This window comes from Podarcis vaucheri (genome assembly GCF_965113315.1).
Source record: "Podarcis vaucheri genome assembly, chromosome: 6".
Taxonomy (NCBI): domain Eukaryota; kingdom Metazoa; phylum Chordata; class Lepidosauria; order Squamata; family Lacertidae; genus Podarcis; species Podarcis vaucheri.
Window position 1 is genome coordinate 29,628,202 of NC_138764.1, and position 22,352 is coordinate 29,650,553.

Genomic DNA, 22,352 nt, shown 5'->3' on the forward strand with positions numbered 1-22,352 from the left:
CCTTGACCCAAGGCCTCTTCATTTGCCAAATGGGCTCCTGAATTGAGCTCTTACCCTCTGTTAGCATGGAGCTGGCCTTACTTATCACCTGCCCATTCCCCATTCGAACTGGGGAAGTGGGGATTAAAAACAAAACACCCAGCCAGCAAAAAAGAAAATGACACCCCAACACCATCTACTCTGACCAGCACAAGCTGGCAGGATTTTGGAAGTGGTGGCTATTCCATCACTATTCCAGTTCAATTTAGGATTGAATTCTAAACTACTTTTATGTGGAGGATCAGAGTAATAATAAAAATATGTATCCCATGTAAGACCTCGTATATATTACATATAGTGAAGGTAAAAAGGTAAAGGACCCCTGGATAGTTAAGTCCAGTCAAATGACTATGGGGTTGCAGTGCTCATCTCGCTATCTCAGCTTTCCGGGTCATGTGGCCAGCATGACCGAACCGCTTCTGGCGCAACGGAACACCGCGATGGAAACCAGAGCGTATGGAAACACCATTTACCTTCCTGCCGCAGTGGTACCGATTTATCTACTAGCACCGGTGTGCTTTCGAACGGCTAGGTTGGCAGGAGCTGGGACAGAGCAATGGGAGCTCACCCTGTTGTGGGGATTTAAACCATCGACCTTCTGATCAGCAAGCCCAAGAGGCTCAGTGGTTTGGACCACAGCGCCACACTCTCTATTACTTATACACTGTATGTCAAAAGAGTTTTTACCTGCCCATATTGGCCGCTGCCGCCACCATGCGTTCCTCCCTGTGCAGGAGACATTTTTAAAAATACATTCATGTATCTGCCCTGAGCAACTCTCAATATTTAAGAGCAAAATAAGCATTAAACAGATTTTATTTTCATGCCTCTGCATATACTGTATATTTACCATGGTGTTGTATCTGGCTAAATCATACTCAGAGCAGAACCACTGAAATAAAGTCAGTCATAGTTACCTGATGTTGAATAATTTCAGTGGGCTCACTCTGAATATGACTTAGCTGGATGCAAGCCATAGTGCAGTATATACTCTGTACGTACTATAAATTAAAAGTGCTTTTACCTGTCCATATTGGCTGCTGCTGCCATATCCGAACCGTCCACCCTGTACAGAAAATAGTTATTGTAAAAAAATGTTGCTGGAAAAAAACCATATTGCTTTCTACATTCAGAAGCAGGAATAATGAGAAACACTTTTAATATCTCTGGTATGCTACTTGTAATGCCTGTTAAAAGTTCTTGCTACTTATTAAAAGAGTTTGGATTTGAATAAAAGTTTGGATTTGATATCCCACTTTATCACGACTTGAATGAGTCTCAAAGCAGCTAACATTCTCCTTTCCCTTCCTTCCCCACAGCAAACACTCTGTGAGGGGAGTGGGGCTGAGAGACTTCAAAGAAGTGTGACTGGCCCAAGGTCACCCAGCAGCTGCATGTGGAGGAGCGGAGACATGAACCCAGTTCACCAGATTACGAGTCTACCACTCTTAACCACTACACCACACTGGTTCTAAAAGTTATTACCTGGCTGCCACCACCATATGATCCACCCTGTAGGAGAAAACAAACAATCCATACTTCAAAAAGTTTCTTGATGATCTGTTGTATTACACTAATATATGCACACTAAACTATTTTTTAATGTTCAGGAGCAGCAAAAAAGCAGAGGGATATCCTACTAAAGTCATACTCCAAGTAGACCCATTAATATCAATTGACTGAAGATGCTTAAGTCCGCTGATTTCATTGGTCTGCCAAGAGTATGACTGATGCTGGATATCACCCATAAAACCCATTTTTTCCATTCATTTTTAAAATCTTAGTGTATAGTATTACTGCATGATGCATTTCATATATGCTAAGTATCAAAAAAGAGTTTTTACCTGTCCATATTGACTGCCATATGATCCACCACCCTGCGCAGAAAACAATGACTTCAATAACAACAAAACCCAATTGCTAAAGATGCTATATCACTTTAATAGGTCTGCACTGCGGAAATACTGATAAATGTAAAAGGATCTACTGTACATGGGATGAGCAATCCCAAATGTGGGGGGGACGGACTAAAGTCAGACAAACTGCCATATTCATAGCCTTGCCAGAACTGTGTCACTACAGAGGACGAAAGAGTGGCTTTCCTATTTATTGTCTTCTCCACCCCATGACCAGGAAAAGTAATCTTATGTGAACCAGGTGTCCTATTATCTATAACAGGGTAAAAGGTAAGGTAAAGGACCCCTGGATGGTTAAGTCCAGTCAAAGGTGACTATTGGGCTGTGGCACTCATCTCACTAAGGGAGCCGTTTGTCCACAGACAGCTTTCTGGGTCATGTGGCCAGCATGACTAAACTGCTTTTGGCACAACGGGACACCGTGATGGAAGCCAGAGCGCATGGAAGAACCATTTACCTTCCCGCCACAGCAATACCTATTTATCTACTTGCACTGGTGTGCTTTTGAACTACTAGGTTGGCAGGAGCTGGGACAGAGCAACAGGAGCTCACTCTTCGTGGGGATTTGAACCGCCAACCTTCCGATCAGCAAGCCCAAGTGGTTTAGATTACAGTGCCACCCACTCCCTCCAACCTATAATGCTAAATGAAATCACGAGACAACCAGTTTGGGAACAGTAAAGAAAAATAGTTACCTGTGCACCAGGGCAAAAACATTCTCCCTGTAAAAATACAAAAGTTAGCTCCATTTTTGTTGTGAGAAGTCAGATGAAATGCAATACGCATTCCCCTAAGTTTATATTGATAAAATGGGAGCTGCAAGATTCTATGGATACTTCTGCCACATTTTAAGTAACATGTGCAAATTCGAAAAGGATTTAAGTTGTAATCTATTCCTACATGGGATAGGAGTCAAGCCCCAATGTTGCATCAGCATCTGGGGGAAAATCCACGTACTGAATTTCTGAGGTAAAATTGATTTCTGTTTTCTGATGGAATATCCAGCATGCTGTTGCTTGATGGCATCAGACCCAATCTAGGCTGGTGCAGCAATTTGTCTTGAGCGATAGGGATGTGAATGTGGTGGCAATGGCCCCACACCCTGTCGTGTTCCACCCCTGCCCACGCAGGGCTTGGATTGTCCTGCCAGTTATTTAAAATTTTATTGTATGAATTTGTGTGTATTGAGATGCAACTCGCCCTATAACCGGTGAAACTGGTGAAGGGCAGGATATGAACTGAGCAAAAGCCTGAAACAAATGCGCAGGCGAGTCACTCGGGATAATCTTAAGATTTTCTTTGAAATGCAGAAGAAAAGGAACTACAGTTGCCCAAGTGTCAGAAAGAGACTGGTTGTCAAGAAAAGGTAGCAAGGCAAGGAAATTGAGGATTGGAGAAACCGAAAGGATGAAAAATGACCAGAGAGGAAATTGACCGAGAATTGGGGCAGTGGGGGAGCAACTGAAAGAAAGAATAGAAACTGAAGTCTCCTCACTCTCCCATTAACATTTGGATACAACAAACAGTTGAATAAGGTCCCATCAAATTTGCTTACCTGCCTATTGGCATAAGCCACAAATGATCCATCCTATAAAGGACAAAGTGAATTAAAAAATAAATAGCATCTCAATATACAGTTCATTCTCCTATCTGCACTTAACTGTTGAAAGTGCTGCTTGCTGCATGTGTTTTAATTATTTCATCACACCAAGCTCCAGCATTATTAAACATAATTTGAATTTTGACGTATTTAAGGCAGATGTTTATAGGTCGATGCACACACTGTGGTCCATGTGTTAGTAACCTCGAGGCTGGATTACTGCTATGCGCTCTGTGTGGGGCTGCCCTTGGGCCTGGTTCAGACATTCCAGCTGGTGTAGAATGCAATGGCCAGATTACTGACAGGGACATCTGGCCGACAACATTTGCCAAAATTGTTAATGCGCCTGCAATGGTTGCTCTTCTACTCCTGAGCCAGGTTCAAGGGCCTTGTATTATTTCACAAAGCCCTGAACAATTTAGGAGCACCTCAGCCCCAGCACAGTCGCTGAGATCAACTGCAGGAACGTTGTCAGTTGTGGCCTGAGTTGGTGAAGCTCATTTGACAGAAACAAGGAACCAAGCCTTTAATGTCATTGGCCCGGTATTACGGAATGCTATACTAGCAGAGAGGGACGCGGGTGGCGCTGTGGGCTAAAGCCTCAGCGCCTAGGGCTTGCCGATCGAAAGGTCGGCGGTTCGAATCCCCGCGGCGGGGTGCGCTCCCGCTGCTCGGTCCCAGCGCCTGCCAACCTAGCAGTTCGAAAGCACCCCCGGGGGCAAGTAGATAAATAGGTACCGCTTACCAGCGGGAAGGTAAACGGCGTTCCGTGTGCGGCTCTGGCTCGCCAGAGCAGCGTTGTCACGCTGGCCACATGACCCGGAAGTGTCTCCGGACAGCGCTGGCCCCCGGCCAATAGATGTGAGATGGGCGCACAAACCCCAGAGTCTGTCAAGACTGGCCCGTTCGGGCAGGGGTACCTTTACCTTTACCTTTATACTAGCAGAGATTTAGCAGGCGCCTTCGGTTTCAACTTTCAAATGCCTGCTGGAAACGTTTCTATCCTGTCAGGCTTATGTAGAAAATTAAGAACAAATCTTTCCACAATGTATGGCTGATTTCTGTTTTTATATTTATTTTATATGTTTTTGATTGAATGGTTTTATGTACAATTGTTGTAAACCACTTTGATTTTTTTTGTCAATAGCGATATGTGACTATCTATCTATCTATCTATCTATCTATCTATCTATCTATCTATCTATCTATCTGAGCAACAGCGCCATAATTTGTCTTTACAAGATTATCATGCTGCTGTACAATGTAGGTGGAAGACCCTAGGATTTGCTGCTGACCAGTGAAGGTTCTTCCCCCTGGAAGCTAGAATGTCAGGAAGCAGCCTATGCCATAATCAATCTTCCCGCTAGCAGCTGTTGAAAGAGATGTGATTTCCCCACCAGTGTCCTCCTGATTTTCATTATGTCATAAGTGCTATCCTATATGACCAACAATATACACCCAAAAATGCACCTGGAGGACCTTTGTACGACTTAAGAGCTCATGCTACAATCCAGAAATTTCTATTTTTAACTTTCTAGCATTGTGCCTGTATAGGCAATATGAAGCAACATAAATTATTGGGTGAAGACAGAAAGAACAGGGAGAAAGATAGCCCATATTGCATCCTGCAGCCACAGGCTGAGCCCAAATTTGCAACTCAAATGCAAAGCAATGAACTGAAGACAATATATATTATTATCAATAAATTACCTATACTAAGTAATAAACTATGCCAGCCCACCACTTTTAAAATGTTCTAAGATTGCTGCATTTTTCAGCTTATTTGCTGTAACTAGCTTTCCCTTTCAGAACCAGATTTGCATTTTTTCCATAATGGAATCCTGGAGAAGAATATATTCATTTGGACTACATGCACTGAGTATATTTCCAAATAAACTCTGGTGCTTCATATTTCTTACATAAATCTTTTCCTGTGGGTTCAGATTTTATTTTATTTTTAAGCCTAAATTGTGTTTTGGAAGATCATTTTACATTTTTTTGTTGAGTTTCTTTTCGTTTTCTTTTGCATGAGATTAATGATTTCATTAAAATTCCTAAATTTATGCCACGTCCTGATTAGGAGCATAAAGAACCCTTGATTCCCCCCCCCCCACTTTCAATAGGAGAGTGTATACTCCCTGGAGAGTTACTTGCTTTCACTGTCTTTGTATGAACACCAGAAAACTATAGAAAGTGAGTGGTAATTACTCTTGGATCAGAGTTGTTTGAAGGATCTGATCAAATTGATTTACAATGAGAAAATTCTTACCTGTACATTATGGTTTTCGTTATTATAAAAGCTTTCGCCCTGTGAAAGATGCAAAATAATAAATAAACGCCATCTATTTCTGTAATGTAATTATCAAAAGATTTTAAAACTTTACAAAGAATTAGTCTATGGCCATTAGGATATACAATAATAACCAAACAGTCTGATGTGACTGAAATACAGAAACGTCAAGAAAGTCTGACAGGATTGTGTAGGGTATGTACTAAAGTGAAAGCTAAATTAGTAATATCTGGGGAAATTAATTGAAAGGACCACTGTAGTCAGGTCCCAGAGACTAATCATCCAGATTATTTATTTACTTAATTTCTATCCCACCTTTTGATCGAGAAGTACCCTCAAAGCATCTTACATAAAGCACTACAATGCAACGACATTGGGGCTGCTTCTACTTCCTCTGGGACCCAAAATTGCTCAGGGGTACGACATATCTGTTTTCATAGGAATTCACTGTCCGAAGGATGAGAAAGAGGAACAAGTCTGTCTCAGGTGAACTGCTGAGTGTTGGCATTTGGACTTTAGCTGCCTGGTTCGTGCTTCTTCCTTTCATCCCCTAGATCTGCAAACCATTTTTACTCTCTGAGGGGAGTTCTGTTTCTTGGACAGGAGCCTACCATGTTGAAGGCAAATCACTTTTGAAATGAAGAGGAATTTCAAAAGCATGATACAACGTGGTGGGTGGGTGGTTCTGCTGCCCACTGAAAAAACAGTCATTAAAAAATGCACCAGTTGTTTGCAAGTCCTTGAAAACTCCTAATATTGCAGTCTGAGAGGATGTCGATTTTGCTAACTGGTCCTTCTCTATAACAAATAGGCGGGCACGGTTTACTCTGCTCCAAACCCTGGTTATTAATCCCTCTGAAGCAGGTTCTAGCTTGCCTGAGCAGCAGCTAGTATAGTTCCCAACTTGCTTGCCAACCGTGTTTAAGGTGAGATGAAAAAATTTCCTCAGGGGAGGAAGTGTGCATGGCCGATTTCCTAGCTGCAACACACATGTGCCCAATTGTATCTTCATTTGTCTCTTAGTGAGCTCTTCGCATGTAGCGCCACACCACACAGACTGGGCAGGCACAAGAGATGTACAATGGCCTAATTTCAAGTCCTAGCTAGTATGTTTCAATGAAGACTTGATGGGAGTGGATGTCCTTACCTGGCCATAGGTATTGATACTTGGTGGATTAGAGGTTTCATTCTGTAACAAAGGCAGAAATTTCAGAAAGCAGAGTTATTTGCTTGCCTGAGCAACAGCTTAAATAAACGAAACGAGGCGAAGGAGGAAAATCTGCCTGTTCACTGGATTTTCAAAGCTATAGAAGTCTGAGAGCCCAATCAGTGGAAAGGCAGCACCAAAGTTACAAAAGAAATGAAAAGGCAAGTTGTGCTCCTTTCAGTAGACACTGTATTCATTCGAGAATGGACAATGCATCTTGCATTTGATGCCGAATTTTGACGGTGCTGAACACAAGCCATGTTTGCAAAGGAACAATCAGGAGCCTTGGGTCCAAATTGTTCAATGGCAAGAGCAGGCTCCAGATTGTTCCTTTGCAAACATGGCTTGTGTTCAGCGCTGCTTTGCACCTGATGATATATGATGCTGGGTGATTGACAGATAGGTGATTCCACCCATCTGTGAAAGGTGGACCATGAAGGGCTGGCCATAATTGAATCTGGACCATTGATGGAAAGGGGTTCACTACCCCGATATATAGAGACACATTGTATAAAGTAGGTATAAATAATCCTAGAAGTTTTCAGGAAACATCTTCTGGTTTATTTGATGTGCTTATTTAGACACATGTGCTTTTTCTTTGCCATTAAGAGCTGTCTGGTTTGGGGGGAAAGCTCCCCTCCACTCTGCTGCAAACAGCAGCTCAGTGGACAATTATATGCATGTAGGTTTTAAGTAGGCAGTGCTGAGTCAATAAGGCTTTGTTTGACGAAGACCTGTCTGAAATAAGGCCCAAATCATTTCTGCCATTAACTACACCGTAGGGCTGCGTTTAGCTCTCCTAATGCAGCCCAAAGAACACTTCTTCTTTTATTTTATTTGTAATTTGTTTATTGAGATTATTCCACTGAGTACAGTAACACACATATAACACAAAAATTGAGACATAAACCGAAATATGTCTTTTGCGGGTGGCAGCATGAAAACACAGGAGAAAGCTGAGTGTTATCAGAGAATGGTTACATCAGGTAAAAAGGTAAGTTCAGAGATATGCATTAGTTAGACCAGCCACATGTTCCTTCTTGATTTGTAAATGTTATAACGCTCCAGCAGTCTGCAGCGAGAGAGTCTTGCTTCTTCCTGCCTCTTGCTAGGCGCAAGCGTTGTGTTAGCTTCTAAGTTAAAGCTATTTCCTGCACTTTATTTTAACACTTCTACAGTACAAACAGTTAATTTTGGCACTAGCAAATACAACAGGTGCTGAAGAGTCAAAATGAAGAAAATGGTGTCAGGCAGTTCTTACTTTTTCACTCCGAGTTGCTCTGATCAGAGCGCGAGCCTGCAGAGAGACAAGGGAAAGTTTTAATGTCTTGCTTTTATTTGAACGAACTTCAATCAAACTACTGTGTACCATACTAAGAGTTTGGTCAGCCACTTTGCAAAATATGATGTGGGCCACCTGAAGCTCAGAAAGAACTGCAGAGATAGAACAAGGGATCAAATTTTGAAAAAGCTCTACTTGGATCTTCCCCATCTCTGAACGAGTGTTGGAGGACAAAGCCGATTAGGAGTTCTGCTCTCAATATAACATTTTATTCCAGTACAGGGGTACCTCTAGATACGAACGGGATCCATTCCGGAACCCTGTTCACATCTAGAGGGTTCTGTGCATGCGCGTGATGTCATTTTGAGCGTCTGCGCAAGCGGCGAAACCCGGAAGTAACGCGCTCCGTTATGACTGTACAGTGGTACCTCTGGATACAAATGGGATCCGTTCTGGAGCCTTGTCGCATCCTGAAGTAAACGTAAGACACAACTGCGTGTCGTATTTCGCCGCTTCTGCGCATGCACATAACGTCATTTTGAGCGTCTGCGCATGCGGCGAAACCCGGAAGTTACTTCCGGGTCGCCGCGGAGCGCGACCCAAAAATATTCATCCCGAAGCTACTTCAACCTGAGGTATGACTATCATTCAGGCTGCGTGGGAAGAACATAGAAAGAAATCAGTACAAGGGCATATCTTCCAACTATTTTTTTTTTTTAAAAATATTTGGATTGGCAGAGAATGCTGGGCAAAAGATTCCTCCATTGCAGGGCGTTGGACTAGAGGACTCTTGTGATCCCTTCCAACTCTACAATTCTAGGATATATACAAGTAGCGCTTACTTTTTCACTCCGAGTCTTTCTGGTGAGAGCGCTTTGCACACTCCGTGCCTTTCTGATTACAGGAAGTGCCTTGGGAAGTAAGGAAAGAAAAGATTAGTTTTAGATAACATTTATGCTTATAGCTGAGAGCAGTGTTCTTCAACATTCCTATGTTCAGGGAACCTTTCCATATCACTGAGGAACACCTGCATTTTACAAAATATTGTTTTAGGTGGGCCTGCAGGGCCTCTGCATTACTCTGTATAAACCTAGCATACACCTTGAAACACACTCAACACTCTTGTCTGCAGTGCATTATAAGGGAGGATCAACAGCAGTGGGAAGGTTGACTTCCCTCCACTAGATGTGAAAGAGCTGGGTTCAAATCTCTGCAGTTAAGAAGCTCACCGCATTTCTCTTTCTCAGCTTAACCTAGCTCAAAAGACTGATATATTTTGCCACACAAACAGGCCAATTCACCCATGAGAGTTCAGGCTTCATAATAAAGTTGGCGCCATCTATTAGTGAGGTCTTTCTGCTTACAGAGCACATGTTCTCAGGAAGAGCATATCGTACAAATGTGCACATTTGCATATTAAAAATGAAACATACAACATCAAAGACGAGAGAGAGAGAGAGAGAGAGAGAGAGAGGGGGGGGTAATATAAAATTATGGAATAACTGTTTTTTTCTTTTCTATTTGGCTGAAAGTTCTGCTTTATTATCATTTGGTAAAACTAGCAAGGACCAGTTAAAACTGCCCTGGTCTGATGCCATTACTATATCTCTTGCAGGAAAACATGAACTTCATCCAAGAAGTTCATGTTTTCCTGCAAGAGATATAGTAATGGCATCAGACCAAGGCTTGGACTATACAGAGGTGACAAATATACAAGTCAAATAAAAATTATTATAATGTCACATTAGGAAAGGTGCCTAGGTACACAACACCACAGAGAATACCATGGGTAGCTGGAACCAGGCAGTTTACAAATACCACACTCACACCACGACCCAACACAAAGGGTCAAGAATGTATGACTAAAACTCTCTGCTAATGTACATGAACCCGTGTGCAGTTATCTACTTCCTGAAACAGTTTTTGAAAGCATTTATTCTCTTGACCTCAAAGCTGGCAAAGAATCCTGCATCCTGTTGATACAGCTACATATATTTATACAAGTTTAAGAGCATATGAGCCAGTGCTGCCAATAAAATCCAATCCTGCTGACTCTTTTAAGAGTTAAAACTGAGATTATGGTAATGGGTAGTGCTTACTCTTTTTTCCTGGATCTTTCTGACGAAAGCTTTGAATGCCTCCTGTAAGGGGAAAACATAAACCCAAGTTAGCAGATTCTGAATGAATCCCTCTGTGGCTTTGTTTACACAAATATGCTCTTCAGAAGCATATTTGGAGCAAATCCAACATGTGGAAACCAAAGACTACTTACTTGAGCTGCTACGTCCCTTTTGCCTCTACAGTTTGCTGAGCTCTGTCGAGATAAGTGGCATGGAATGGAATGAAAACAGGAAGCTTTTTAATTTTTTAAAATTAAAACGATGCCCACTCGATTTGTGACCCATGAAAGTGGAAGCTGAACTCAGCCCTCAGGTCCCTGACATTCCCTGCCCCCGAGGCAATATGAAATGTGCAATGGTCTAAATGCAATAGATCAATGGAAATCGCTAGCGCCACAACTGTGCAATAGTGAGCAATTGTGCAGCAGCCTTGTGATATAATAAGTAAAGCCAGCCAGCTTTCTCTCATACCTGGAAGGCTATAGAAAATTTCATTTCATTTAGTAGTGCAGCCATATCAAGATTTGAATTATCACTTCCTCCACAGGCTGCATTTTGAAACAGCCTGTAACAGTTGCCTACTCTAGAATATTTGTTAGTCAAGTCTTAGGTTCCTGAGCATGAGCGATGATTATAGGGTTCAAATCTGAGAGTCATATTCTTCCGATTCAAAGGATAATGTGTGGCCCCCTAATTTAACTTAGGCAACGCTTAAACTGATATTTTAAAATATTACAAATGAAAAATATTTACCACAGCTTTTCCTCCGTAAGTAGAGGCATCACCCTGCAGAGGGGGAAATAGTAAATTGTTATATATTTTGAAAAACAGAACCAAGAGACTAATTTGTGATATCTAAATATAAGGTGTCCCTCGCCCAAAGCTAGGAATGCATCAGTAGTACTAACTGAAATGGTTTAGCATCCCCTCCTCCAGGGAACTTTAAGGAACTGTAGTTATCTAAGAGTTTAATAGGCTTTAGTGGTTAACTGTCAGTACTTTGATGAAACAGGATTCTGTGGTGGAAACCACCAACGTATATAGGTATAAAAGTGATAAAAGTGTATAATATCAACAGACCTAGCAATGTTTGTCAATCTGAAATGTGCCACTAGGGGATGCTGTTCGTTAAAATGTGAGAGAAAGAAGAAGACAGCCATTTTTATATCAGATTCCATGTGGGTTTTAAAAGTTGAAGTACAGATATTAGAAACATAAAGAGTTGTGAAAATGGCTTTCCCCAAGAACCCAATACTAAGGTTTTATCTAGAATGTATAACTTGTTGCTGAAATGGAGTACACAGGACGAAACAGTCAAATCGGCTATGATCAAGTGTGCACAGGATGTTGGGCACAATATCATGTCAGCTGACTGGGAATGGTTATGGAACACTGGTATCAAATTCACGGCATGTAATGCCTTAAAGGAAAATATTATGAAAATGGTTTACAGGTGGTACATGACTCCAGTCAAGCTGGCAAAAATTTATCATTTGCCCGATAATAAATGTTGGAAATGTAGAGAGACTGAAGGCACCTTCTATCACCTCTGGTGGACGTGCCCGAAGATTAAGGCTTTCTGGGAAATGATCTATAATGAAATGAAAAAGGTACTTAAATGTACTTTTCCTAAAAAGCCAGAGGCCTTTCTCTTGGGCATTGTTGGCCAATTGGTGTTAAAAGGGGATAGAACTTTTTTTATGTATGCCACAACAGCAGCAAGAATACTCATCGCGAAGTATTGGAAGACACAAGATCTACCCACTCTGGAAGAATGGCAGATGAAAGTGATGGACTATATGACATTGGCTGAGATGACAGGCAGAATCCGCGACCAACGAAAAGAGACGGTGGAAGAAGAATGGAGAAAATTTAAAAGCTACCTTAAGGACTATTATAAACTTAATGAATGTTAAAGTGTTGTGGTTTTTAGAAATAAAGGGATACAGTGAAATAAGGTCAGAACATAGAGAGGACTAAGATAACAGAGGTTGGAAGTAACAATTGGGAGTTGCTAAAAATTATGGACATCGGGATGCAGAAAGGGGGGGAAGGGGAAGTCCAAGAAAAGAGGTTTATGAAAATATGTTATGAAACTATACGTGTATGTTTGTCTCTTTAAGTGTTTGTTTGTTATTTAAAAACTTTGTAAAACCAATAAAAATTCTATAAAAAAAAAGAAAAAAAAGAAAATGGCTTTCCCCAGTCAAATGTCTTATTTTCTCCTGCCTTTCCTTTAGCCCACTGAATTAATCAGGAAAAAAGCACTAATTTCATCTTGTATAATCATTTTGTGCAAATGTAATGCACTGCAAGACAAATGTAATGTCCTACCAGCTTTTAAAAATTCTAGTTTCAGTTGTATCACCTTATAATATCGAAAAGACTGTTTGAAGAATGTGAAGTAGAAAATAATATTCATGCTTATGATTTATTTATTTTTTTAAATGAGTTGAGTTCAGGAAAGTAGAAAAGGTACCGTATTTTTCGCTCTATAACACGCACCCGACCATAACACGCACGTAGTTTTTAGAGGAGGAAAATCCGTAGGCATGCCACGCGTAGGCATTCCCTCCATAACACGCACAGACATTTCCCCTTACTTTTTAGGAGGAAAAAAGTGAGTGTTATGGTGCAAAAAATACGGTAACTGAGCAATATGACTGCGCTTAAAAAAAAAACTTTGAGGGGGGGGGAACGGTGAGAGTATCCCTTTAGGATTTCATTTCAGAAACAAGTGAAATGTTATCTCCTGGGGATAATCAGCACATCACATGCCAAGTGTAAGGTGCAACACAGAAGGGCTAATCTTACCTGATCGCAAATGACATTGCCGTAACGTCCACCAGTCTGCGATCCCTGCCAAAAAGTAAAATAAGGAACCCAATTATTTACCATGCGAAAAACTGCATAAATATCATGGGTTAAGGAGCCTGGAACTGAAGGCTGCACACCAAGGAACACCAGAGGTTTGTTGCCGGCTCTGTCACTGGGGGAGATGGAGGGAGAGGCACTGTCCCATGTCTTGCATGTTGTGTGTGTGATGTGCGTCCCTCCATGTTTGGGTACATGTAGATGGTCATCACCAGCCCAGTTCCTGAACTGATGGGGCACCGGCAGTATTTACTGGAAGACTGTGGGCATCTGTTGGTTTTTTATGACTTCTTTGCATCTTCTACTTGTGTATATTTTTCCTGCCCTTCAGGGTTGAGCATGGCTTTTTCCTTGGCAAAGCAGAAGTGTACCTCAAGTTCCAGCATCCAGCCTAAGTATAGGCTTGATATCCCCATCTCTCTGTGGACGATACCATGGAATAATCTGCACATATGCTATAATATTAAAACAATGTTTTACCTGTCCAGACTGACTGCTGCCACCACCAAATGATCCACCCTGTACAGAAAAAAATACATCTTATTTAACAAAGGGTTAGCTTAACCTATCTGCACAAAGCTACTTCCTCTATTCGGGAGCAGAAATAAGCAGAGATACTTATTTGCATTTTATTTTCTGGATCTCTGTGTATACCTTGCGCATTAGCAAGTGTTATTGGTATTATTAATTATCCACCCTTCACCCTAAGGCCCCAGGGATGTTTACAACAATTAAAAAAACATCAATATGAAAGCACAGTATTGAAAACAGTGTGTAAAACAACTTAAATAAGGTGGCCTCTGAAAATAGACATCTCAAGTGTCAAGGGATATATATATATATATATATATATATATATATATATATATACACAAAGCGTTAAAGAAAGAAAAAAATCATTTGATCTTCAGAGACCCTTTTGAGTATCTTTATCGAGGTGTTCAATAAATTTATTACCGACCGGGGGAAAATATATCTGAAGGTTGTAATATCTCTTAGACCTGCTTTGTTTGCTATTTCCTAACCTGTCAGTTTTGATATTTATTAACTGGTTCTACAGAGGCTGAACTTTGTTATTATTTCACATTTTGGTCTCTCTGTAATGGATGGTTGACAAAAGATTAGACTGATTGAGCGACCAAGCCCTATACCATGTGTATTTATAAAGTGTTTTTACCTTTCCATATTGGGTACTGCTGCTGCTGCTACTGCCGTAAGATCCACCCTGCAGAGGATACAGTTTATTATTATTGTTATTTTTTAAAAAAACAGATTTTTCTGCTGAGATACCAGCTTGGTTTAATACATCTGCACCAGCCCTGCAATAATATGGTCTCTGGAAGAAGCACTAGGACAGAGTGGATCTCCCTCTCTGAGGACAGAGAAAGAGAGATCTACACTTGGAGAGGAAGATCTCACCCCAGGTCCCCTGCCCAGAACCATGGTTATCTTCATAGCCCTAACCTCATTGATGTTAGGTCAGAACTGCCATAATGGCAGAGGAGAAAGGGAGCATGCCAAGAACAGATCAGGAGAAAGCACACAGTCTGCGTTTCACGTGCTCCAGTCCGGAGCACAAAAGCTCAGGAGTTCTAGGAACTGAGCCTCAAGGCAACTGAACAGATTATGACCATGGTTGGATACTACCCAGATTAGAACCACTGACATTAATAGATTAGGATTCATTTACTGGTAGGTCCAATGATTTCACCAGGCCTACTTTAGTTGGCTACATCCCATAGATTTCTGGTGGACTTTTCTCATGCTTAAGGTGGGTTATAGGTAAAGGTAAAGGGACCCCTGACCATTGGGTCCAGTCGTGACCGACTCTGGGGCTGCGGTGCTCATCTCGCTTTATTGGCCGAGGGAGCCGGGGTACAGCTTCTGGGTCATGTGGCCAGCATGACTAAGCTGCTTCTGGCGAAACAGAGCAGTGCACGGAAACGCCGTTTACCTTCCTGCCGGAGCGGTACCTATTTATCTACTTGCACTTTGACGTGCTTTCTAACTGCTAGGTTGGCAGGAGCTGGGACTGAGCAACGGGAGCTCACCCCGTCATGGGGATTTGAACCACCGACCTTCTGATCGGCAAGTCCTAGGCTCTGTGGTTTAACCCACAGCGCCACCTGCACCCCTGTAAATATTTCCTACTATTTCCTAAATATTTCCTACTAAATAGATTGATTTTGTCGGGGACTGATTTGTAAATCCAGGGACTGTCCCCGGGAAACGGGGACGTCTGGCAACCTTACTCTAAATAACTTGGTCTGGGTCACCATCCTTAAATGCATCTTACAGTCATGGATTCCGATAATCCTAAACCTTTCCTCGTTCCCTGACATGCCTCCCCCCCCCCAAACCAGGGAAGGAACGACGCCAGCCCACCACTGTATTTCTGCCCTTGCAGAGCTATGTAATGTGCTGAATTGTAACTGGAAATCAGTAAATTAAAACAAGCAAATGAGAATAGGGCAGAGGAGGAGGGCATGGGCACAGTTCTGCTTTCGCACAACCTGCTAGGGCACTAGATGAGCTGATTGGTCCACCTTTGTTTCTCTGTCTACCCCACCTTTAAAACCTACAGCCTATGAGTCTGTACACAGCACACATTCACTCTCACCACCACAGTCGTTGGAAATGTAGTTTGTTAAGGGAGCTGGGTCTGTGAAAGTCCCAGAATGGTTGAGGCGGGGTTTTTTTTACATGTATGGTGGGTACGCAGCCTAAGAACCCACAGTAGTCTTTGATGCGAACTATAACCCTGTGTGTGTGTGTGTGTAAAGGTAAAGGTAAAGGTACCCCTGCCCGTACAGGCCAGTCATGTCCGACTCTAGGGTTGTGCGCTCATCTCACTTAAGAGGCCGGGGGCCTGCGCTGTCTGGAGACCCTTCCGGGTCACGTGGCCAGCGTGACAAAGCTGCTCTGGCGAGCCAGCACCAGCGCAGCACACGGAAACGCCGTTTACCTTTCCGCTAGAAAGCGGTACCTATTTATCTACTTGCACTTACGGGTGCTTTCGAACTGCTAGGTGGGCAGGAGCTGGGACCGAAGGACGGGAGCTCACCCCGCCGCGGGGATTCGAACCGCCGACCATATGATCGGCAAGTCCTAGGCGCTGAGGTTTTACCCACAGCGCCACCTGTGTGTGTGTGTGTAGACAGATATAAAACACAGTCACACACAATGAAAGACCACAGACAGACACAGAGTCCTGTTCTCCAACCAGCATTCAAAGTGAATGGATGTCTTCTATGGGGTGACACAGCACCCCACATTTATGCTGTGTACACAATCTAAGCTACAGTGGTACCTCGGGATGCGAACGGCCCCATTTGCATCCTGAATAGAACGTAAGACGCGACAGCGCGTCTTCGTAGGTCGCGTTTTGCCGCTTCCGCGCATGCGTGTGACGCCATTTTGAGCGTCTGTGCATGCGCGAGCGGCGAAACCCAGAAGTAACACGCTCCTTTACTTCCGGGTTGCCGCGGAGCGCAACCCGAAAGCGTTCAACCTGAAGCACATTCAACCCGAGGTATGACTGTGCTTTCTATATTCAGAAGCAGGTTAAAAAAAAATAAACATCTTATGGAGATATAGATAGATAGATAGATAGATAGATAGATAGATAGATAGATAGAGATAGATAGATAGATAGATAGATAGATAGATAGATAGATAGATAAATTACCTGTCCAAATTGGCTGCTGCCGCCACCGTATGACCCACCCTGTACAGAAAACATTTATTGCAAGAGGGTTACTTGAATATATCTGCACAGTTACTTCCTATCTCACTCTTATTTTATTTTCTATGTTTGTGTGTGCTGGCGTGTGGCCCTCAGAAGACTGCTCAAAAGGAAATACGGTTCTCAGGCTGAAAAAGCTCCCCCCCCCCACCTGGTATATACTGTTTATTACTAGCATGTATATTATGTACTCTATAAACGGTATATTACAAGTGTTTTTACCTGTCCAAATTGGTTGCTGCTGCCATATGAGCCACTCTGCAGAGAAAACGTTTATTTTAGAAGGATTACTTTAATATATATGCACAAGCCTACTTTCTATATATTGTTTCTAAGGCTGGAAAAATAAAAAATAGAAGGTCCTAAAGGAGGAGATCAGGATACTATCATAAACACAACAAGAAATGGAAATACAACAGGGAGTGGAATTTGAACATATGGAAATGGGCATGAACTAAAGGATATATAATAAGAAAAAAAATAGGGAATATTAGCCCAATATGTGATCACAGTGGAGAGATTTTTAAATGGACATGGACAGAATAATTTACTCAATATGGAGTAATGGTAGTGGGAATTAAGGGAGGTAAAGTCAAAAGAAATAATATGCTTGGCATTTATCAATAATAACAATCTCGGACTTTTTGTGGGGAAAAGAAATGAATGATTTCTGACACCTTGACTTAAAATAAATATTGTTTAACAGAAAGTGGAGAAGACGAAAGTTAGCATAGATGGAACATTTTAAATAATCCACTTTTTATGGCCTCACGATGCAAAAGGTTCCCCACACCTGGCGTATACTGTCTATTACTAGCACATATATACTCTTTAACCTGCATATTAAAGGCTCTGAGTCTTCGTCCCTTGGGGGCTCCCCGGCTAGTTCCTCCTACCATTCCTCTGTGTCCAACAAGTCCATGACATCTGGCATATGGCCCTCGGAAGGTTGCCCAGAAGGGAAGGTGGCCCTCAAGACTGAAAAAGGTTCCCCACAACTAGGGTATGCTGTTTATTAAAAGTCTTTTTACCTGTCCAAATTTGTTGCCGCTGCCATATGAGCCACTCTGCAGAGAAAACATTCATTACAGAAGGATTACTTTAATATTTCTGCACAAAGATACTTTCTATATTATTTTTAGTTTTATTTCCTCTCTCTGTGTGTGTTGCCGTGTGGCCCTCAGAAGGCTTCCCAGATGAGAATGTGGACCCCGGGCTGAAAACGTTTCCCCACGTCTAGAGTATACTGTCTATTACTAGCATATATATTATATACTCTATAAACCGTCTATTAAAAGCGCTTTTACCTGTCCGTATTGGTTGCTGCCACCACCGTATGATCCACTCTGCAGAGAAAACATTTATTACAGAAGGATTACTTTAATATATCCGCACCAAACTATTTTCTCTATTATTTTAAATTTTATTTCTTGTATCTCTGTCTGCTGGTTTCACAAGAGCCTGCCAGTCGATACCACATAGTTCAAAGATGGCGTTAACTCTTTATTAGCTAAAGCACAACCTCCACAGACTCGGTTGAGTGTCAGGCCTAATGAGCAGAGCAGCTCATTCCCAGTGGTCTGCCAAGACTGAAGGTCCCTGCCTCTCCATAGCCATCTAAGTACCATCCCCTCCAAGGCTTTCCCCAAGCAATCTGAGACTGTGCCTACATGCAGCAAACCTCTCCTCTGCCCTTTTCATGCCTCTTCTGGTTCAGGGGTACAGGAGCTTGTCGCAGCAGGAGAGGGAGACACCCATGCCTCTTCACCAGCCGGACTCATCTCTACCTCTTGGCTTCCCTCCTCTCCTGCTTCCGCTCCTACTTCTGAACTTCCTTCTACCACAGCCTCTCCCTGCTCACTAAATCCTGTTACCTCCTCATGTTCCAAACCTCCTCCCCTCAGTCTTCTCCCTCTTCTCCTCTGACCACTCTTCGTCATCACACCACCAATCCCCGGGCTCTGAGTCTTCTTCCCTTGGGGGTTCCCCGGCTACTTCCTCCCACCATTCCTCTGTGTCCAACAAATCCATGACATCTGGCGTGTGGCCCTCAGAAGGCTGCCCAGAAAGGAATGTGGCCCTCAAGACTGAAAAAGGTTCCCCACAACTAGGGTATGCTATTAAAAGCCTTTTTACCTGTCCAAATTTGTTGCCGCTGCCATATGAGCCACCCTGTAGAGAAAACATTCATTACAGAAGGATTACTTTAATATTTCTGCACAAAGATACTTTCTATATTATTTTTAGTTTTATTTCCTCTCTATGCGTGTGTAGGCGTGTGGCCCTCAGAAGGCTTCCCAGATGAGAATAAGGACCCCGGGCTGAAAATGTTCCCCCACACCTAGAGTAGACTGTCTATTACTAGCATATATATTATATCCTCTATAAAATGTCTATTAAAAGTGCTTTTACCTGTCCGTATTGGTTGCTGCCGCCACCGTATGATCCACTCTGCAGAGAAAACATTTATTACAGAAGGGTTACTTTAAGAAGAAGAAGAAGAAGAAGAGTTTGGATTTGATATCCCGCCTTTCACTCCCCTTCAGGAGTCTCAAAGCGGCTAACATTCTCCTTTCCCTTCCTCCCCCACAACAAACACTCTGTGAGGTGAGTGGGGCTGAGAGACTTCAAAGAAGTGTGACTAGCCCAAGGTCACCCAGCAGCTGCATGTGGAGGAGCGGAGACGCGAACCCGGTTCCCCAGATTACGAGACTACCGCTCTTAACCACTACACCACACTGGCTCCGCACCAAACTATTTTCTCTATTATTTTAAATTTTACCTGTCCGTATTGGTTTAAATTTTACCTGTCCGTATTGATTGCTGCCACCACCGTATGATCCACTCTGCACAGAAAACATTTGTTACAGAAGGATTAATTTAATATATCTGCACAAAGCTACTTTCTGTTCCATGGAGGAACAGGTCAATTCTGTGGCCAGGACAGCTGTCTACCAGCTCCATCTGGTATGCTGACTGAGACCCCACTTGCCCTCAGACTGTTTGACAGGTGCATGGTGCATGATTTGGTTATCTCCTGCTTGGACCACTGCAATACGCTCTACGTGGGGCTACCTTTGAAGGTGACCCGGAAACTACAACTAATCCAGAATGTGGCAGCTAGACTGGTGACTGGGAGTGACCACCAGGACCATATACTGTAACACCAGTCCTAAAACATCTACATTGGCTCCCAGTACATTTCCGAGCGCAATTCAAAGTGTTGGTGCTGACCTTTAAAGCCCTAAACAGCCTCAGTCCAGTATGCCCAAAGGAGCATCTCCACTCCCACCCCCCCCCCGCCTGGACACTGAGGTCCTCCTCTGAGGGTCTTCTGGTGGTTACCTCACTGAGAGAAGTGAAGTTACAGGAAACCAGGTAGAGGGCCTTCTCGGTAGCGGCACCCTCCCTGTGGAACACCCTCCCATCAGATGTCAAGGAGATAACAAAATACACAATTTTTAGAATACACCTGAAGGCAGCCCTGTATCAGGAAGGTTTTAATGTTTGATGCTTTATTATGTTTTTATATGTACTGGAAGCTGCCCAGAATGGCTGGGAAAACCCAGCAGGATGGACTGAGTATAAATACTAAAATTATTTATTTATTATATCATCATCATCATCATCATCATCATCATTTCTATTTCATTTTTACTTTTACTTCCCATATCTCTGGGATCTCATGTGGCCCTCAGAATGCTCCACAGATGAGAATGTGGCCCCGAGGCTGAAAAATGTCCCCTACACCTAGAGTATACTATTACTAGCACATATATTAGATAAACTATAAACTGTATATTAAAAGTGGTTTTACCTGTCCAAATTGGTTGCTGCCACCACCGTATGATCCACTCTGCAGAGAAAACATTTATTACTACCAAAGGATTACTTTAACATATCTGCACCAAACTACTTTCTATTTTATTTTTTAGATCTCTGTGTGCTGGCATGTGGCCCTCGGTTGGCTGCCCAGAAGTGACTGCGGCCCTCAGGATGAAAAAGACTCCTCGCATCTGGCATACAGTACGATTTTGTCTTACACACATTTAACTTGTTTAAATTTAATCTTGCGCTGTTGAAGGCCAGCTGGCTGAAACCACACAGATTAAATGCATGGAAGGTGAGAAGCTTAAAAGCTCTTTTTGCACTGTGCTTTCCTGGTACAGAAAGAACTCTCTTCCTTACTTATCAGGCTCTGGGATGCTCTTGCGAGATCTCAGGGAGACTTGGACAGTCCCATGAGAGAATCCCAGAGCCTGGAAAGCAGGGCAGAGAGCTTAAAAGCCTTGCTTGTATACTATGACTCCCATATATTGCACATATTATATATGCTATATATGAAAAAGGCATTTTTACCTGTCCGTATTGGCTGTTGCTGCTGCCATATGAGCCAACCTATACAAATTATAATAATAGCAATAATTGCAAAACAGATTTGGTGGCCACTTTAAAATCTCTGCACTAAGTTAAAGGTAAAGGTACCCCTGCCCGTACGGGCCAGTCTTGCCAGACTCTAGGGTTGTGCGCTCATCTCACTCTATAGGCCGGGAGCCAGCGCTGTCCGCAGACACTTCCGGGTCACGTGGCCAGCGTGACAAGCTGCATCTGGCGAGCCAGCACAGCACACAGAACGCCATTTACCTTCCGCTAGTAAGCGGTCCCTATTTATCTACTTGCACCCGGGGGTGCTTTCGAACTGCTAGGTTGGCAGGCGCTGGGACTGAACGACGGGAGCACACCCCGCCGCGGGGATTCGAACCACCAACCATGCGATCGGCAAGTCCTAAGCGCTGAGGTTTTACCCACAGCGCCACCCGCGTCCCACTCTGCACTAAGTTACTTTCTATATTTAGAAGCAGAAACGGAATAAAACTTTTTAGGAAATCCATCAGTTTTATTACACATCGAAAGCTTTTACCTGTCCATATTGGCTGCTGCTGCTGCTGCCACTGCTGCCGCTGCTGCTGCCACTATATGAACCACTTTGTCCGCGCTATGGAGAAAACACGCATTACTTTGAAGTATTCAAAATATTACATTAGCAACTATTCCTGCTTAGACCCACTAAATGACACACAGTAGCTTCTGAAAGCGCACATTCCTACAATTCCTGCATGGAGCCAGATGGCAGCACAGTCGTACCTTGGAAGTCGAATGGAATCCGTTCTGGAAGTCCATTCAACTTCCAAAACATTTGGAAACCAAACCTGGGCTTCTGATTGGCTGCAGGAAGCTCCTGCAGCCAATTGGAAGCTGTGGAAGCCCCATCAGATGTT

The 22,352-nt window shown here is 42.9% G+C and overlaps 1 protein-coding gene across 50 annotated transcripts in view; it reads right to left on the bottom strand.

Annotated features, from left to right (window-relative positions):
* LOC309535054 (uncharacterized protein) overlaps positions 1-22,352 on the bottom strand; it is a 68,577-nt gene that overhangs the window by 17,891 nt on the left and 28,334 nt on the right. For 17 of the 50 annotated variants that reach the window (XM_082227765.1, XM_082227753.1, XM_082227746.1 and 14 more), the window contains exons 30-55: positions 21,995-22,069; positions 21,433-21,471; positions 20,891-20,929; positions 19,881-19,919; positions 19,486-19,524; positions 19,210-19,245; positions 18,381-18,419; positions 18,105-18,140; positions 17,296-17,331; positions 17,017-17,055; positions 14,506-14,553; positions 13,809-13,847; positions 13,269-13,313; positions 11,208-11,240; positions 10,607-10,648; positions 10,434-10,475; positions 9,177-9,245; positions 8,314-8,349; positions 6,993-7,034; positions 5,825-5,863; positions 3,511-3,543; positions 2,651-2,677; positions 1,884-1,916; positions 1,525-1,551; positions 1,064-1,105; positions 727-765 (exon numbers count right to left, since the gene is read on the bottom strand). In XM_082227765.1, coding sequence (XP_082083891.1) covers positions 727-765; positions 1,064-1,105; positions 1,525-1,551; positions 1,884-1,916; positions 2,651-2,677; positions 3,511-3,543; positions 5,825-5,863; positions 6,993-7,034; positions 8,314-8,349; positions 9,177-9,245; positions 10,434-10,475; positions 10,607-10,648; positions 11,208-11,240; positions 13,269-13,313; positions 13,809-13,847; positions 14,506-14,553; positions 17,017-17,055; positions 17,296-17,331; positions 18,105-18,140; positions 18,381-18,419; positions 19,210-19,245; positions 19,486-19,524; positions 19,881-19,919; positions 20,891-20,929; positions 21,433-21,471; positions 21,995-22,069 — 1,053 coding nt within the window. The remainder of the gene's footprint in view (positions 1-726; positions 766-1,063; positions 1,106-1,524; positions 1,552-1,883; positions 1,917-2,650; positions 2,678-3,510; positions 3,544-5,824; positions 5,864-6,992; positions 7,035-8,313; positions 8,350-9,176; positions 9,246-10,433; positions 10,476-10,606; positions 10,649-11,207; positions 11,241-13,268; positions 13,314-13,808; positions 13,848-14,505; positions 14,554-17,016; positions 17,056-17,295; positions 17,332-18,104; positions 18,141-18,380; positions 18,420-19,209; positions 19,246-19,485; positions 19,525-19,880; positions 19,920-20,890; positions 20,930-21,432; positions 21,472-21,994; positions 22,070-22,352) is intronic. The other 33 variants (XM_082227760.1, XM_082227762.1, XM_082227747.1 and 30 more) reach the window with 27 other exon arrangements.